The following is a 17664-nucleotide window of genomic DNA, read 5'->3' as shown; positions in this document are numbered from 1 at the left end:
TCCATAGCTGTGAACTACTGATAATTCTGTGAACTGAATCATGGTACAATCAAGAAATTTACAGTATTGTGTAAAAGGGTTAGTTTACCCAAAAATGAAAACTAGCTTATGTTTTATCCACCCTCGAAGCATCCTAGGTGTAAATGACTTTCTTCTTTCAGACAAATCCAGTCATTATATTGTGTTATATATGGAGTTATATAAAAACTATCCTGGCTATTCCAAACTATAATGTTGTAGTCAGCGCGCGTTGCAGTTTAACACTCCACAAGTCAAGCCAAAATTGTGTTTATTACTTTTTAAATATAGATATTTTTCTTACAAAAACACATGGATTCGCTCCAGGGGGCCTTTATTCATCCCCCGGAGCCGTGTGTGGTACGTTTTATTATGAATGTTTGAAGACTGTTCAACTGCAAAACCTGCTGACTACAGCCAGGATTATTTATTTAAAATAACTTCGACTGGATTCATCTGAATGAAGAAAGACATATACACCTAGGGTCAGTAGTGTGCTGTGGGGCTTTAGCCAGGGCCTTTAGTAAACAACTGTAAACTACATACCATTACACATCTATCATACATATCCATTAGTGATGCATGGGTCGGCCTTCTTTCCAACCCGCGGGTCCCGCTTCATAAATGGATTTTTAAAAATGTTGTTTTTAGTGACCCACCCCAACCCGCCCCGCAAATAAAGTGCTCTCGATTATGAGATGACCCGCGCATCACTAATAACTATATAATTTGCGTATAATGCCGCACACTGGCTCTCAACGACAATGACAGCTGATCAACAATTTCAACAGTAGACTAGATGGGGGTGGGTTAAATTCCCTACATAGATCAGCAAAAGTAATCCACCAATACACGATTCGCTATGAACAGTCACGTCACTCTAAAATGACGACACGCTCACAGCAGCAGAACTGTACAAATGCTGGACATCCACACACCCCACCACAGTATTATCAGACCCAATTTATAAGAGACATGCTACTTCCTCAATCCTCCATACAACTATATAAGGAAAACCCGTAACGGCAAAGATGGCGGTTGTATGCACATGTCCCGCCCCTCCCGCTGGAAAGCCAATCATCTGCTTTGAACAGTCAAGCCGGGAAACACTGACACATGCGCACAGTTGCAGCGAGTTGTGGTGTGTGCAAGATCAGATGGAATCCACATAGAAGAGGGTGATAACAACGCAAAGGCACCGGACTACCAGTTAAAGCATTTTATATCGACCAAAAATATGTTACCTTACATTCTAAGTAAAAGACACCGGCATTCTGGATAGAGACGTAAATGAAGTTGGTGTCGGGAACCCTTTCACATGCGTGGTAAAAGTAAAAGTTTCTATACATACAGTTTTCACGTCCGGGTGACCAGTGAAAGTGCAGTTCTGACTCTCTGCCCATTCATTTAGATAGGAGCCTGGTCTTGTTAGTCTGAAATAGCTGCCTGGAGGCATTGCCAAGATGGCGGCCGAGTGGCACGACTTGCCTAAAAAGACATTGGTATTATCAACCACCATGTTCACCTCCATAAAAATGTGCATGAATCAATACTCGTCAAATAATAAAGCACTTACTTGTCACTTGCAAACAAAGTCAGTGCGTCTGTCATTCAATGTTCCTTTACTCGTATAAAAAAAAAATAAACATGGACAAATAACTTCTTGTGCTCGGTGCTAGTAGTTTATCCTTCAGTTATATTTTTTTTGTTTGCAAAAGAGCGCCTTTAAAAAGGTAGATCAGCAACAAGGTTTGGTGTAGAGGCGCCGGTGACACCGGCTTGGAAATTCCCAACTAAATGCAGTGTTGCCCAATTGGGCTACTTTAACAATGTTGCCGCGGGTTGTCTGCTGGTTGAAGCAACCTAAGTGACGTGATATTTAGCCCCTGGAATGTGATCTTTACCAGGAGAACCCCGCCAAAAATGTGTATTTAACTCCTGGAACACGATTTTTAAAGTTGGACACCTCAAAAACGTGATTGGGTGGGTTTTGTCGAGAAAACCTGACAACCCTAGCTGGGGGAAGCACTTGGCATGTAGCTGGTCCCAGAGGGCGTGCTGTCATGGAACGTCAAAATTTGATTGGCTGATGATTCTGTCACTAATGTTCGTTACAAATCAGATTCAATGACTTTGAACCAAGGAGAATCACCATCAAAGTCCTTTTATAAATTGTCTCTGGCACTAACTGTGGTGCTGGCCCAGTTATTACAGTCTATGTGCAGGCCGCAGACCTTTTTATTTTTATGTAGGATATTCCAGTTCAACCTCAACGAAACTAATCATAGGCCATTTTGTGGGCATAACACAAATGAAAATGATACCTAAATAATAATAATAATTTTTTTTTTTACACAATTTTAATTATTATAGGCGAAGCACAGAAGACCTTGCTGTCCCTGAGAGCCCACCACTGCCTGAGATGTATCAAGGGTGAGTAAAACACAAGCTAATTTTTTTTTTTTTTTTGAGCTTAGTCTAATCATTGATGTAAATCTCAAACCCTATCTTGAAATGAATATTTCCTGAATTGCATCAAGTTCTGTCCTTCCCTTTTCTTGCATTACCCACCATTTCCTGTAGAGGTTGTGTTTTTTTTTTACTTAAATGCTGTTTGCAAAAAGCACCCTACTCACTCCAGGTGCATGGTACAACCCCTTTTTTACTTATAAAACAAACACTTTAAAAAGCTGTTTTGTTTTTGTCAATTTAAAGACAAGGCAGGAGAGAAGTAGTATGATGCAACTTCTACATTTTTGAGGATGTTAACGTGGTGACCCAGGCAAGATGGGGCATGATCAAAGGAGTTAAAAACTGTTGTAAGAAATATTTTAAAGAAACAAATGTTTTCTTTTTTTTTAGTGGCAATGTTTGCAATTATGGCCCTGGTTTGAATCCTTATTTTATATTCATGTTTATAATGACATTATGTTATTAATAATCCAAGCACAAACCAGCTAACCAGTGTGTTTTGATTAAACCAGTTTTATTGAAATGTTAAATAATCATATTTTAATATAAATACGATTTATAGATTGCATTATATATTAAATATACTAGATGCTTTTTCTAATCCTTGTTACTTCATGTCTTTATCTGTCCAGCAACAGAATCGATAGTATTGTCATTGGTTCAACATTAGTAGGGGTTGTGGTCCTCATCGTCTTTTTCATCTGCTGCTGCTGCTGCTGCCCCTGCTGCTGTTTCTATCAAATGTGCAGAAAACCCAGACGTAAGTGTTTTAGTGTTAAAGAAATACTTGAACAACCACTGAAAATGTACTTGTCCACTTGCCATTCAAGATGTAGATGAGTTTATTCTTGATCAGAAAAGATTTGGCAGTGAACGGGTGTTGTCAAACTAGAGACTCCAAACAGCTGATAAAAACATCACAATGATCCACAAGTATAGGTGCATCTCAATAAATTAGAATGTTGTGGAAAAGTTCATTTCAGTAATTCTACTCAAATTGTGAAACTTGTTTATTAAATTAAATAACCAAAGACTCAAACTACTTCAGTCTGTGTGCATTTTAATTGTGATGATTTTGACTCACATTTAACAAAAACCCACCAATTCACTATCTCAACAAATAAGAATATGGTGACATGCCAATAAGTTAATCAACTCAAAACACCTGCAAAGGTTTCCTGAGGCTTCAAAATGGTCTCTCAGTTTGGTTCACTAGGCTACACAATCATGGGGGAAGACTGCTGATCTGACAGTTGTCCAGAAGACAATCATTGACACCCTTCACATTCATTGCTAAAGAAGCTGGCTGTTCACAGAGTGCTGTATCCAAGCATTTCAACAGAAAGTTGAGTGGAAGTAAAAAATTGTGGAAGAAATAGATGCACAACCAACCAAAAGAACTGCAGCCTTATGAGGATTGTCAAATAAAATCTATTCAATAATTTAAGTGAACTTCACAAGGAATGAACTGAGGCTGGGGTCAAGGCATCAAGAGCCGCCACACACAGACGTGTCGAGGAATTTGCTGAACCACAGACAACATCAGAGATGTCTTACCTGGACTAAGGAGAAGAAGAACTGGTCTGTTGCCCATTAGTCCAAAGTCATCTTTTCAGATAAGAGCAAGTTTTGTATTTCATTTGGAAACCAAGGTCCTAGAGTCTGGAGGAAGGGTGGAGAAGCTCATAGCCCAAGTACTTGAAGTCCAGTGTTAAGTTTCCACAGTCTGAGATGATTTGGGGTGCAATGTCTTCTGCGGGTGTTGGTCCATTGTGTTTTTTGGGAACCAAAGTCACCGCACCAGTTTACCAAGAAATATTGGAGCACTTCATGCTTCCTTCTGCTTACCAGCTTTTTGAAGATGCTGATTTCATTTTCCAGCAGGATTTGGCGCCTGCCCACACTGCCAAAAGCACCAAAAGTTGGTTAACAAATCAATCATTAAGATGCTTTATAACATGAAATTGTAACTTTTGCCCAAAATGCTAGTCCTCTATACATAATATTGCTATCTTCAACAACAACAAAAAAAGAGGTCTTGTCTGAATCAGGAGAGATATTTGCCCAGACCAATCTTTGTTTACAAGTGAAAATAGTCAAAACCGTTCTAAACTAATATGTTGGTGGATTTTTATGTGAGACTTTTTCACAGGAGAAATTGCTGTTATGGTTTACTTAGTCCATAAGCGATAGTTAAAAGTAAAAAATGTTTTGATAGATTTGTTTTTTGGAAATGTGTGCCTTTTTGCTTCACAAGACATTAGCTACTTTTATCATGTAGACTGCTTGTGAATCATTGTGATGTTTTTATCAGCTGTTTGGACTCTCGTCCTGACGGCACCCATTCACTGCAGAGGATCGGTGATGTAATGCTAAATTTCTCCAAATCTGTTTTGTAATACTTTAAAAACCTTATCATCACGGGAAGAAGGAGGCGGGAACCGGCAGACAATCAAACAAAGACTCTAATTACAAAATAAACACAAAACAGCGCGACAGCCCCTCGCAGACAACTGCCGCGCACAAATAAAAACCATACACAAAATAAAGCCCAGGCCTGGTCTTCTCTTGTCCTTCCTTGTCATCGCTCCTCTTTTATATCCTTCTGATCTCCTCCGTGGGACTCGAGACCGTTGAGTGGAGCAGGTGTCCCTCATCTCCAATCACTCAATCAGCCTCGCTCCATTCCCACGGCTCTCGGCCCAGCCCCACTCATCACAGTTCTGATGAAGAAACAAACTCGGGTTTATAAATGATTCAGGGGGCTAACAAGATTGAACTATTAATTGATTTCTGTCTTGTTTTTTTTTTCTCCCACAGCTGTGGTACAAACACATGTAACTACAGTCGTGAATACACAATCCATTCAGCCGCAGCCGGTAATGCAGGGAGGCCAGTACCCACAATACCAACCAGTGCCGACTCAACCAGGTTACGGGGGTCAGCCTATGCAGACAGCACCATATCAGGGACAGTCATATGCACCAGGACCCCCACCCTCGTATCACGTGGCCAGTAAGAACACCTAGTGCTGGATACACTGAGACCATAAAGTAGTCTTTTCTGTGAAAGTAACTAGTGTCTTTTACTGTTTCCAGTGAATCCTGGATATCCCACTACTCAGGGAGGTCAGGCCATGTACCCCATGCAGCAGCCCACCCAGCCGGTTCATGCTCCTATGCTTTCAGAGACATCGAAACAGCCAGCTTACAACCCAGCCTACATGCAGCCACCAAACACCGGTTACTAAACCACAACTGTCTGTAAAATCAGTCATTGCTGGATTGTGGAGTTTGACGCACTTTCGCAAGGCAGTAAGAATGTGCATTATACAAGACTCAACATAGTTTTTTGAAATTGTAAATAAAACAGAACAAAGATTATTATAGAAAGTTTCACGTGAAAATACCATTTCAGTCTTTCTACAAGCAAAGAGTGAAAATTGTTTCTACAATTTTTTTTTTAAATGCAGTTTAAGATTTATATTAGTGTTTTCTGCTTTCAGTATTAGGTATTCTAGTATACACGGACATACAATATAAAATTAAATGTACTAAAAAGACTAATCTAAATCTATTATTATTTTTGTTAGTTAATATTCTTTAGTTACAGCTCATGTAATTCTGTTATTGAGTTTTCATATTAAGTTTCATTGTGTAGACCACATAAAAATGTTTTGTTTTTTTCCCTCAATTTCAAATGGCAGGAAGTGTGATTCTATTTAAAGAAAGTGTGAACTAGTTTTTTTCCTTTGAGGGTATAAATGCAACCGCATTTGAATAACAATGAGTGTCACGAAATTTCCACTGACATTCTGTACCAACAAGTTTAAATCCACAAACTCGCTTTTCAAGCACAGAATGGCTGTTAAGGTAGGGAAAATTGTTAATTTTGTTATAGCAATCTTTATTAAAGCATTAGTAAACACCCGTCCAACATTTGCAGTGCCTTTTCAGATGTTTCAGTTGACTTTGCTTTTTTGAGATGCAGCCTATTTGTTTGATGACTATACATTCTGAATATTTTTAATTGCCGTTATATGTTTTTTTATGTGTGAACGATGTTCTCAACATACTTTCAAACTCAACATAGTCGTCCAAACCCTCTGTAGTTTGGACTGTCTTTTATGCAATGTTTGGTAAACTTGCAGCACTTGAATGTACTTGGGTAAAAACTGTGTAAATTAAAAAAATGGTGTAATAAAAAAGAAACAATCTCTAGTGTTTGTATTGTTACTAATCATCTAAAAGGTACGACATGCTCACTCTCCCTGCAGCACTTTGATCTGCTTATGTGTTTGATCTTTTTAGGTGGATTGGAGGAGAATGCGTAACTGATGATTCTTTATCATTGACAGATTCAGATTTGGATGCACCTGGGCCACGCGCACGCTTAGGCTTAGGCAGACTGCTCTCACTGCAAGAGCATTAGCGTCGCGTAGCACTTTAATCCGCAGGTGTGTTACACGTGAGGATCAGTGCTCCTCATCTAATGAGTGCTCTGATCTTTTTAGACCGGTGCCGTTTTTCCCAGAAGTTAACGATGAACTCACCTAGGCATGGCACGCCCCTACTTTGTGCTAATCCACTTTTCTACTTCTACCGCCCTCACCTCTGTTGACAGCACTGAAGAAAAAGGGATGCAAGCCATTTCTGTGGCTGATTTTCAAAGCACTTCCCTGCTGCTCAGAAGTTGTAACACGTCATGTGCCACTTCCTGTCTAACCGCTCCAGCACTGTAGAATTAGGTTACTTGCTCCAGTATGCTCACAGGCTCTCTTCAGAGGTATTATTCAAACTTCAGTACAGGACAACAATGCTCACGTTGTCCAGTCTGAAGTGCAAACACTGTTTGCAAAAGGAGACGTAGAAATGGTTCCTTCAGTGAACAGCGAGTCTGCTTTTTTACTGCTGCTACTTCCTTTTTCCCAAAGAAGATAGCGGCTCAGATCCCTACAGTAGCCCCCTGGCCGATATCATAGAGGAAGGACCTCTTCTCACAAAAAAAAGGGCACGATTTGGCATCCCTGGCCAGAGATGTGGAGCCTTCATGTTTGGCAAAGTCTTTGCAGCTTCCTGCAAGTGTAACTCCATTTTGGAGGCTATAGCTCTGTCTACAACCGAGACACACTGCACAATGTTTGGATGTCCCAGACAAAAGATTGGCATTGTGAAACAATCGTGGTGATTTCAGTGATCGTGGCTCCTAATCGGTAGTCCTATGTCGTACAGTGAGAGAGGTTCAAAGATGGCCGTTGTCACAGTTATGTGACCAAAGATAGCCTACGATAATTTTCCGGCAATGTCAGTAATTCATGTTTATCACACAGTGTGTTTTCAGTTACGACTAACGTTTACTGACCAACCTGTAGAAATGCGAAGAAATCAACGCGACATGGCTCTAAAACACAAAACTGCTCTTATTTCTTCCACTTTCACCACTCCTACTTTTTTCAGCACTCATAAAAACTACAACTGTCAAAGTGTAATTCATTATGCTGTTTTTCTTTACTACTAACGCATGCTAATTACTTTTTATTCTTGTATAGAAACATGCGTCGTAGCCTAGGAGTCAAAAGGGAGGCAGATCTGAATGTGATTGGCTGCATTCAAAATTTCACACTTCCCGTCATATATCAGGCCAAAAACAGTATGTGAACAGAGTAACTGTATTGTGGAAAGTTACTTTTAAAAGTAAAGCATTACAATATTGCGTTACTCCCAAAAAAGTAACTTATTGCATTACTTAGCTACTTTTTATGTAAGTTAATGTGTGACATCACTTTTTCGTTAATTTTTTTTTTACTTATATGTTTTTAATATAAAAAGTTATATTTTTGGCAAATGTAAAAGCCCTTTTACATCAAAAGTGAAATGAAAGCTTCTGGTTGAAGGAAAGGTAAATTTACATCTGTACAGTAGGAGGGCACAGCTCAAACAAACCTTTCAGCAAACTGTTCAGCGTCAATTTGAGAAACACTGAATCTGTTTTTGTGCCATTGAGATGAGTATATGTATTTTCACATTTAGTCTAGAATTACAGTAAGCATTATGTTTACATGGTGCACACAACACCTCTGCACTAACTCCCGATTTTTCTCTCAACATGTGGACAGTAGAGCTGTCGGTCAAAAAAGAGAAAACAATATTTTAAAAACTCTGATATTTTCTTGCAAATAAAAATTTAATTAATTACTTTACTAGATACTTTAAAAAAAGTATCTAAAAGTGTTTTCCTCCAGATGTCAACCAAGGATGCCGAAATACAATTGGGTAAAGTGACAGTGGGCGGGTTTCACAAACCCAAACAACGACAGACATTCTGGCCCAGAACGCAAATTTTCAAAGGAGAATAACTGACTGTAGCTTTGTTTTGTTAAATTAGCATGTTCCTTAAATATCTGCAAACATATTATTGTTTTTTTATGCTTTAGTAGAGTCAAAATCTTAGATACAGCACCTTTAATCTTAATCTTAAAATCTTAAAGTTTGGCATGTGTGCCAGCATACAAACAGTCTGTATATGTAGTTCTGCAATTTGCAATAAATAACCAGTTTAAGAAAAAAAGAAGAAGTTTGATTAGCCTAGTTGTTTTGGAAATAGTAGCCGGTTGACCACCAACCATGTTCCCAAAATCTGTTTATATGACCAGACCGAGTCGTGAGTAGATAAGATCCCTAAAATTGCAAATACTAAAGTTTCAAACCCAAAGAGATATCCTTTTTAAAAGTTAAGAGTTGGTCAAGCAATAGACTGTATAAAAACATGGACGTAAAGTCCGTGACGTTATCCATAAAATCCTAAAGAGCTTTTTTGAAGCTCAAATTGGGCGGAGCTGGATGTCGCCATCTTGGCAGCGTTTCACAGAGCTTCACTCCTGGATAATCGAAAATGGGCAAAAAGGCGGGAGCTGGTTGCTGAAACCACACCCACCTAACTCGACTACGGTTAGAGCAGCGGCAATCCACCTGTTACTCAAGTTGCCACACCCTTAATTATGCAAAACTTTAAGACTTAATATAATTTAAACGGATAAGTTATAAAAAAAAAAAAACTCCACCCCCCTCACAGTTGTCATGAAGGGCATAATTAAGTATATAGACAAAAAAAAATGTAACCAGGCTGTAAACGTTTTTCTTCAGCTATTAAGTTGGGCATTTTAACACGAGCAATCTATGGGACTGACTCCCTTTTGCAGCCAGACTCAAGCGGTCAGACGATGAATTGCAGTTTTAGTCACTTAGACTTCACGTGAGAGAGCAGGAGCTTGCCGCTCGGTCCACGCACTCCTAAATCAACTCATTTTAACACGCCCCCACATGTCTACATCACAATGTGGGAAGATTTGCAAATGTTCACAAAGAATGACGGTTAACTTTGATTCTTGCTGTTGCCGCTTGCGCCATGTTGTGGAGACACTGTTTCGTTGTGAAAGCGAAACTAAAAGCGACTCGCTATTTTTTTCCAGGCGCGTCCCCACCGCATCGAGTTAAAAACATCTCAACTTTTCAGAGAACCGCAAGCGCACCGCAGGTCATGTGACAAGAACTAACCAATCAGCTTCATCCTTTCCTGTAACAACGTTGAAAGCTCAGAAAAGATGAAGGAACAGCTGATCATAGCTGTATATGGATAGCCATTTTTAAATAAATTTAGTAGCAGAGCTACTGCAAGCCATTTTTAGTGCTGCAAATCCGAGCACTTTGGAAAGAAGGAGAAAGTGGCGTGCCAATCGTTTTTAGGCGCGATATGTGAATGGCCCCTAAGTCATTATAATTAGTAATTATGTCCCCACTGGATGCAACAAATAGTATGTTTGTAATGGGTTTTATTGTTTTTGTCTTCTCGGTCAGATGTTTTGACCGGGACACTACATCAGAGTATGTTATGGGGCGTAACATTTCTGTTAAATGCTTGAGGCATTAGGCCAATCACAACGCATTGGATAGCTGGCCAATCAGAGCACACCTCGCTTTTCAGAGAGATGAGCTTTGTAAAAAATGATGTGTTTCAGAACAGCGGGGCATAGGGGAGAAACAAAAATCTGGAAAATAATGTGTTTTTTTTTTTTAATTTTTTTACCTTTTTCAGCACAGCAGGGCATAGAGGAGAAACAATGATGTTGAAAATAATGTTTTTTTTTTTTTTACCTTTATAAATACATTTCATTATACCAAATAATATTATTTTTAGCAACATCATATGACCCCATTTAAAATATATGTGTGGACTTTCGTTTTCGTTTCCTCCATAAAGGCTCCAGCATGGGACAGGCATTTGATTGGTTAGGAGATCCACATTGTGACAGAATACCAGTCCCTTATTCAGCAATCGATTCCCATTGTCGTGAGTGTGTCAGTGTGTTGTGTCGTGTGGTTTTATGGGTTTACAACAAAAAAATAATCTTTTATCTCATGTTTACGCTCTGGACGTCACATGCCTAATAGTGTAAACCTGTATGTTAAGCAGGACAGGGCTTTTTCCTTCCTAGTTCAGGTTTTGGCGTGTTCTCAGGTTACAACATCCGCAGGACTCCGCACGGAACGAGCTAACGTTCCTGAAGAGGAAGAGCGGAGCGATGGCGTCCACCGTCCCGGTTCTTCTGCTGCTGTCTGCGGGTTTATTCACGGCGACGTTCGGTGAGTGTCTAAGATACCTCAACAAACGGCTTCTTAGCGTTCACACGTCTTTTCTTTGACGGTTTCTCCGGGTAAATCGATGTCTGCTAAGTATACAGCTGGATCTGCCCTGAAAAACAAATTCGTTATGGATGTCTCGAGTCTTATGTGCCATTTGCAATTTTATTATGTATGTTTCACGTGTAGTTTTTAGTAGAAAGTTAGTTGTTTTCTTTATTTCTTTTTTTCAAAAAAAATTTTTTTTTGAAGTAAACAAAAAGATAATTTGAGTGGCCTACGTTTTACTGAGAAACTATTGCCTTCTTTCTAAAATGTCACAAGTAATTTAGTATTTTTGTAATTATTGTTAAAATGTACTGGCAATTTCAGTTTTTTTCTCTTTTCCAAGATTATTATTATTTTTTTATTTTTTTTCCGGTAGTAAATTAATTTATTTTTTCTAATCTGTTTTGTGTATATGAAATGTTTTATCTTTATAAAGTCTATACATGTTTCTGTAGGTTTAAAAACATGTGATGCATTTCTCCATACCCTATGGATCTCAAATCTGCTCACAACAAGTGATGCATACAGCTTACAAGAACAAGTCTACTTAATAAATATGATTATGTTGTTCCAACGCTTATTATTTTCTAGAATGAAGCACAAAAGAAGACATTCGGCAGAAAGTTTTTGCTACTCGTTTACACACAAGAAAAATATATGGTTGTTTACACTGTAAAAACTCTAACAAGCCATAAAAAATACCATTAAAGATGATCTAAATCAAATTCCAACTAATTGGGTTTGGATGACCTGTCAAATAGCAAGATTTTTAATTGTGGTGGAACTACTCCTACGTGTTAGTTTTGGCCAACATGTCATTTATTTCTCTTGTCTTTTTGCTTTGTTTAGCTGATGAGGACTGCAAAAGCTACATCAACAGTTATGGTGTGCCGAAGCCCTCCATTGACTGCAAACTTTTACAGTTCTGTTGTGGGACGTGTGATAACAGATACTGCTGCTTGAATCCATTTGACAAGTTATCCGAGGATGAACAAGACAACTGTTTTTTGTGAGTGGTTTGACTTCTCTCGTGATTGAACAAATGTCTTTCATAGTTTCATACTGACATGCTCGTATACTCTAGCGTTACCAAACTATGTTTTAAAAATATGACTTCCCAAACCCAATCCCCATTTTTGTTTGGCCGGACAAACAGATAGCGATGCCATTGGTTAAGTCCGTGTCGCTGTGCTGGGACAGCATCGATGTTTTGATACTGACACAGTAATATTTATGTTCATTTTTCAGGGAAATCCATCTGTGAATTGGAATAAGATTGTGATTAGGTCATATATGATTTGATGTAGTGTGTTTCTAACCTGTCTTTTTTCATCATCTGTCCTAAAGCAATGATTATACGTCTATTGCCATCGGTGTGTCAGTAGCAGGGATTGTGATCTTAGTGGTTTTGTTCATCGTCTGCTGCGTCTGCCCCTGCTGCTGCCTCTACAAAATGTGCAGAAGTCCCAGACGTAAGTGTCTACAGTTGCAGAATGCATCCATTCTTGTTCTTGTTTTCAATTTGAGTCGTGATATAATTGGACGGGAGTCATATTCCATGTTCAAATGTGAATCAAACTGAATCTCACGAAACGCATCACTAACTTGTTAATTGCGACATCATATCCACAAGTTTCGCAATTTCATTTCTTTCAGTTTTGGTGTCGAATGTAACCTAGGTGTGTTTTCGTGAGACTGATCCATGTATAAAACAGGGCTAAAATGTTTAAAAAACAATTTCCACAAGTTTAGACTTTCTCTGACCTTGTAGCCTATGATACAAATGTCACATTGTTTTCATAAACATGCATCAAACAGGGAAGTGTTACAATGAGAATGTTTTTATGCCAAATAGATTACGTTGTGGGTCAAAATGTGACATGTTAGTGTTTTGTCCAACTGGCCTCCGTGTAAGACAGCATACAACTTATTTTCCACAAGTTTAAACTTTCTCTGACCTTGTAGCCTATGCCAAAAAACTGGAATGTGACTTTTGAGAGCTGAAAACTGAATGCTGGAGCATTCTGGGATTCCGCACCCAGTCTGAGTCACTGTGTACATGCACAGCAACCACAAACAAGGGGAGGAACGCCCTTGTGCCCCGGTGTCTTGTGACACCATTGTTAATAATCGTGTCACAAGACGCTCAAATAATAGTTGATGTCTTATCTTTAGAACTTCTGTTTTTAACATTTAGTTACGTAGAGGGGGAAGAAGGGATTCGGTTTTCCATTCTGGGAACTAGGAATATAGTATTCTTCTTAAAGTGACAGTGCACTTAAAACCAGAATTTTCATTTATGAGTGCTCTGGCCCTTTAAGAAGCATGTTCATCATATGATTAGATTAGATTAGATTAGATTCAACTTTATTGTCACTGCACATGTAGGTACAAGGCAACGAAATGCAGTAAAACTCACTGTTAAATTCACTGACCTGTTAAAATGGTCAGCCTGTTTATTTGTTTTCTGCTTTAACCAGTGCTATTTTAATATCATTGAAATACCACTGTAAGTTTTTATTAATATCTTGAATTAGTTTTTATAGTTTTGTTTCCATTTTGATTTTAACATTTTAGTCATTCTGTTCTGTTGTGTTTGTAACTTTTATTCGTTTTTTATATTTGTATAGTTTTCTTCACAGGGAGGATTGTTTTTATTCTCAATCACATTAAGAATATTCTTTAGTATTGTTGTAAAGTTATTCATTTATAATTGCGATATAATTTAATAATAACTTATTAAATTATTTAATTTATAATAACTTTTTAACAGCGTTAGCTGATATCTGTAGACCAGGGTGGCAAATATAATACCAATTTTTATATAATGTAATGATATCAAATGGCAATTTATAGAAAATCCGTCTTCATATTAAACAAATGGTCAGATTATTAAAATGCATGGTCTCTCTCTCGATTAATAATAATAGAGCCTAATAATTAAAGCACAAACAGAAGTTGAACATTTAACTGCCACAAAGAGGAACTACAGCTGTTATTGTGGTTGCAGATGTTATCAGGCTGAACTGTGTATAAATATATTATTAAAAAATATAATATTAGTCAATATTACTGTTTTAAAGATTTTCTGATAAAATACATGAAGCCTTGGTGAACACACAAGGCTTTTTCCAGAAGCATTTAAAAATCTGCAGTGTATTTTCTATAATATGCATGAATGCTACGCATTGACTGTGACTTTATCAGCTCAGTGAATTCATCTTCTCTTGCCTTTGATTGTTTTACAGCTGTTATGGGAGCAACAACCACTACAGTGATAACCACACAATATCCCCAGCAGCCTGTCGTTCAGGGAGTTCAGTATCCACCGTTCCAGCCCATGCCACCTCAGGCCGGGTACGGCGGCACCCCAGCCTATGCTGGAAAACCCATGCCGACGGGACCCTATCAGGGCCAGCCATTTGCAGCGGGACCACCACCCCCGTATCAGGAGGCCGGTAAGATAATACGAGCTTGCACTACAGAAAATCCAGTCCGCTGGACTATTTACAAATATTCATTTGAGAAATTTTGAGGTAAATGCTGTGAATTTTGATATTTTAATGCAAATCTTTTTATTTGGAAATAAAGTGTCTTTATATAGTATTGCAATCCTTCACTGTCTCATGACTTGTGAGTTATGAATATGGCAGTCTTAAAGGAATACGCTTTCCACAGATGATTCAATTATTACTGAAGTGTTTTAGTAAAAAATATATTTTGGTAACAATTGCTGTAAAAATTATTTTTAGATTATTGTTGTTTTTAATATCAGACTGTTTAACAGACCTTTTAAACTTGCGTTATTGCATCATGTAAGCTACTTAAAATGACAAAATGTATATAAGCATATTTGAGATCTCATACCATCAAAAAAAAAAGAAAGAAAAAAAAATTGCCATTCAAAGGTTTGGGGTCGTGAGATTGTTTTAATGAAAGAATCTCTTATGTTTATCAAGGCTGCATTTATTGGATCAAAAATACAGTGAAAAACAGTCATTTTGTAAAATATTATTGCAATTAATTTTTTTTTTTATGTAATTGATTCCAGCTGAATTTTCAACATCATTACTCCAGTCTTCAGTGTTCTTCAGAATTCATTCCAACTCTGATTTAATTCTCTTGAAACATTTATTATTATTAGTGTTGAAAACAGCTATGTTGCTTCATAGATGTTTTTTAAGGATTGTTTGATGCATTGAAAGTTCGAAAAAACAGAATTATTTGAAATAAAACAATATGAATTCAATATCAATTTAATGCATCTTTGCTGTTTGAAAGTATTAATTTCTTTAAACCCAAACCTTTGAACTGTAGTTTTAAATTATCAAGTTGCATGGCTTTCACTTGAAAATTTAGCTCTAAATCGAACTCAGAAAAAGTGAAAGTGTTGGTAGAGGTTTGATTGACTCAAAGTGAAGCTGTAATTCTGCTTGTGTTTTCAGGAGGCCCAGGATATCCTGTTCCCTACAGCCAGGCACCGTACCCCATGCAACCACCCGTTCAGCCTGGATTCGCTCACCCACCCCCACCAACAGACTACAGCTCGACCCAACCAGCTTACAACCCCAACTACATGGAGCCACCAAAGACCGGCTACTAAACCACAACCTGGACTGTTGAGGATTATGTAGTTTTATCTTACAACTGCGGAAATGTACATCTACTGTGAAGCAGATCCTCCAGTCGGGTCGGGAATTAAATGACCAGTGTTTGCTATCATTGCCGCTTTAAAGTCTTTGCGTGTGACAGCAAACCACGTTTTCTTTACACTTGATTTTATTTAAATATTCTTATTTTAATTTACTCCAGCCATTGTCTGTCACTCCAAGCCATATATGTTGGTTTCGTTTTGTTCGTTTTTCTCCACTAGGCAAAAGGGAATATGTTTTTTTCGAGCCTCATAACTTGACATTCTTCATCTTGAAATGTCGTTAAGGCCCGTTCATAACGAGAACGATAACTATAAAGATAACGATATTAGCGTCTACACCAGTGAATGATATTGTCTGTTTAGTCTAAGCTCACGTGTGTCTGCCGCTTTAAATTCTCCAGCTCATTACAGCAGGCTTGATTCTGATTGGCTGTCAATGTTTTTATCGTTAATCAGAAAAAAAAATAGTTCTGAAAGTGATTCCAACGATATCGTTTCTCTGTGGCTTTATCGTTATAGTTGTGGTGTGGACTCTGCTATTCTTTAATATCGAGAACGATTTTTTTAACTATATCGTTATGTTTATAGTTATCGTGCTTGGTGTGAACGGGCCTTTAGACGACTTAAAGATCGCACACTTTATTTTATCCTGGGAATTTGCACAAAACTTCGACACTTTATCAGTTGGTACAACCATCATGTGGTTTAGATGTTTTCAGAGGTTTACGCATTTGTGAATGTTTGTAACTGTGTTCTCGTGACGGAGATCCAGAATATGCCTTGTTCAATGCAGCAAATTACACGTGGATACCATGTGTTCGGATTATTTTGGATGTTGCAGGAATTGCATGTTTATGAAGGAGGCGTCAGCACGGTTTATAGGTTTTACTTAAGGGTCTGAAATACATTTGTATTTCGCTGTGTGAGGAAGAGGTTTTGTTTGGTAATGTGACAAGCTCTTACGTGTTATGAAGGTCATGTGTTATCAATACCTCGCTCTGTACCGTCTTCAACAGATTCCTGTTGGGTGGGACTTTTTTTTTTTTTTTGATATTCTTGGTTTGATGGTATGTTAAAACTGATGTTTTATGTTCAAATGTTTATAATTTCAATCTCCATGTTTGCATCTGCAAATAAAAAGAAGTTGTGCTGGAACCAATGTTGAAGTCAAATGATGTGCCTAACATTTCACCTTCTTTCTTTTTTGTTTTTGTCAGACTTTTCTCATCTTTCTTACAAGTCTTTTACCTACACAGAGGAGCTTAAATGTTGTAGAGGAAGTGAGTTTACATAAACGTGGACCAATTCTAATTTAAAGTAGCACACTTGTACTACAAGATACTTTGAGGTCTCGGGAAAGTACACACCACTTCCCTTGATAGCACTAACAACATGCACTCAAAAAACTGATTTTGCAGATGTCAAATAGACGTCTATGTTCATCTGCAATGAACGTTTCCTATCAGATGTCAAATAGACGTTTAGAAGATGTCTTTAAGATGTTTGTGAAATCTGACATCTTAAAGACATCTATCAGATGTTAGTACACCGCAGATAGCTACTCTAGCATCTCGAATCCACCGGTTTCTTGTCTCACTTTAATACAGAATACAGACTAGTGTAACTTACCTCAGATGATTCTGGTATTAATATTAGGGTAATATTACTGCAGTATTCACCTTGTTGCTATGCTGATAGTTTTGTACATTAATTTATTGTTTTTGTGTGTTTTGGGATAGCAGGTGAAATTATCAACTTTAAATAAAAATTACATGCAACTATTTTTTTTTTCATGTGAGTATCCATTTAAATAAACGATATAATGTACAGTCAGTT

General features: G+C 37.9%; 2 protein-coding genes across 5 annotated transcripts in view; both read left to right on the top strand.

Annotated features, from left to right (window-relative positions):
- The window catches only part of LOC127942953 (protein shisa-5), a 60903-nt gene extending 54193 nt beyond the window's left edge, over nt 1–6710 (top strand). For 3 of the 4 annotated variants that reach the window (XM_052539021.1, XM_052539020.1, XM_052539019.1), the window contains exons 3-6: nt 2392–2451; nt 3123–3250; nt 5311–5505; nt 5589–6710. In XM_052539021.1, the coding sequence (XP_052394981.1) occupies nt 2392–2451; nt 3123–3250; nt 5311–5505; nt 5589–5740 (535 nt within the window). In that variant the 3' untranslated portion in view covers nt 5741–6710. The remainder of the gene's footprint in view (nt 1–2391; nt 2452–3122; nt 3251–5310; nt 5506–5588) is intronic. The other variant, XM_052539022.1, reaches the window with a different exon arrangement.
- A 4041-nt stretch (nt 6711–10751) lies between these two features.
- Nucleotides 10752–16987, top strand: shisa10.1 (shisa family member 10, tandem duplicate 1). Its single transcript, XM_052539026.1, has 5 exons — nt 10752–11129; nt 12024–12183; nt 12522–12646; nt 14423–14632; nt 15620–16987. Exons 1-5 carry the CDS (start codon nt 11069–11071, stop codon nt 15775–15777), a joined length of 714 nt encoding a protein of 237 aa, XP_052394986.1. The 5' UTR covers nt 10752–11068; the 3' UTR covers nt 15778–16987.
- Nucleotides 16988–17664: the final 677 nt, after the last annotated feature.

Source organism: Carassius gibelio, chromosome A22 (assembly GCF_023724105.1).
Source record: "Carassius gibelio isolate Cgi1373 ecotype wild population from Czech Republic chromosome A22, carGib1.2-hapl.c, whole genome shotgun sequence".
NCBI classification, from domain to species: Eukaryota; Metazoa; Chordata; class Actinopteri; order Cypriniformes; family Cyprinidae; genus Carassius; species Carassius gibelio.
Note: the sequence above shows the minus strand (reverse complement) of the source record. Positions and strands in the feature narration are given on the sequence as shown.

What these genes read in the sequence shown, in the direction of transcription:
- shisa10.1 (XM_052539026.1), top strand. Translation starts at nt 11,069, where the DNA reads ATGGCGTCCACCGTCCCGGTTCTTCTGCTGCTGTCTGCGGGTTTATTC. An exon ending in GAACAAGACAACTGTTTTTT is followed by an intron (nt 12,184 to 12,521) that starts GTGAGTGGTTTG and finishes TCTGTCCTAAAG; the next exon opens with CAATGATTATACGTCTATTG. An exon ending in AATGTGCAGAAGTCCCAGAC is followed by an intron (nt 12,647 to 14,422) that starts GTAAGTGTCTAC and finishes ATTGTTTTACAG; the next exon opens with CTGTTATGGGAGCAACAACC.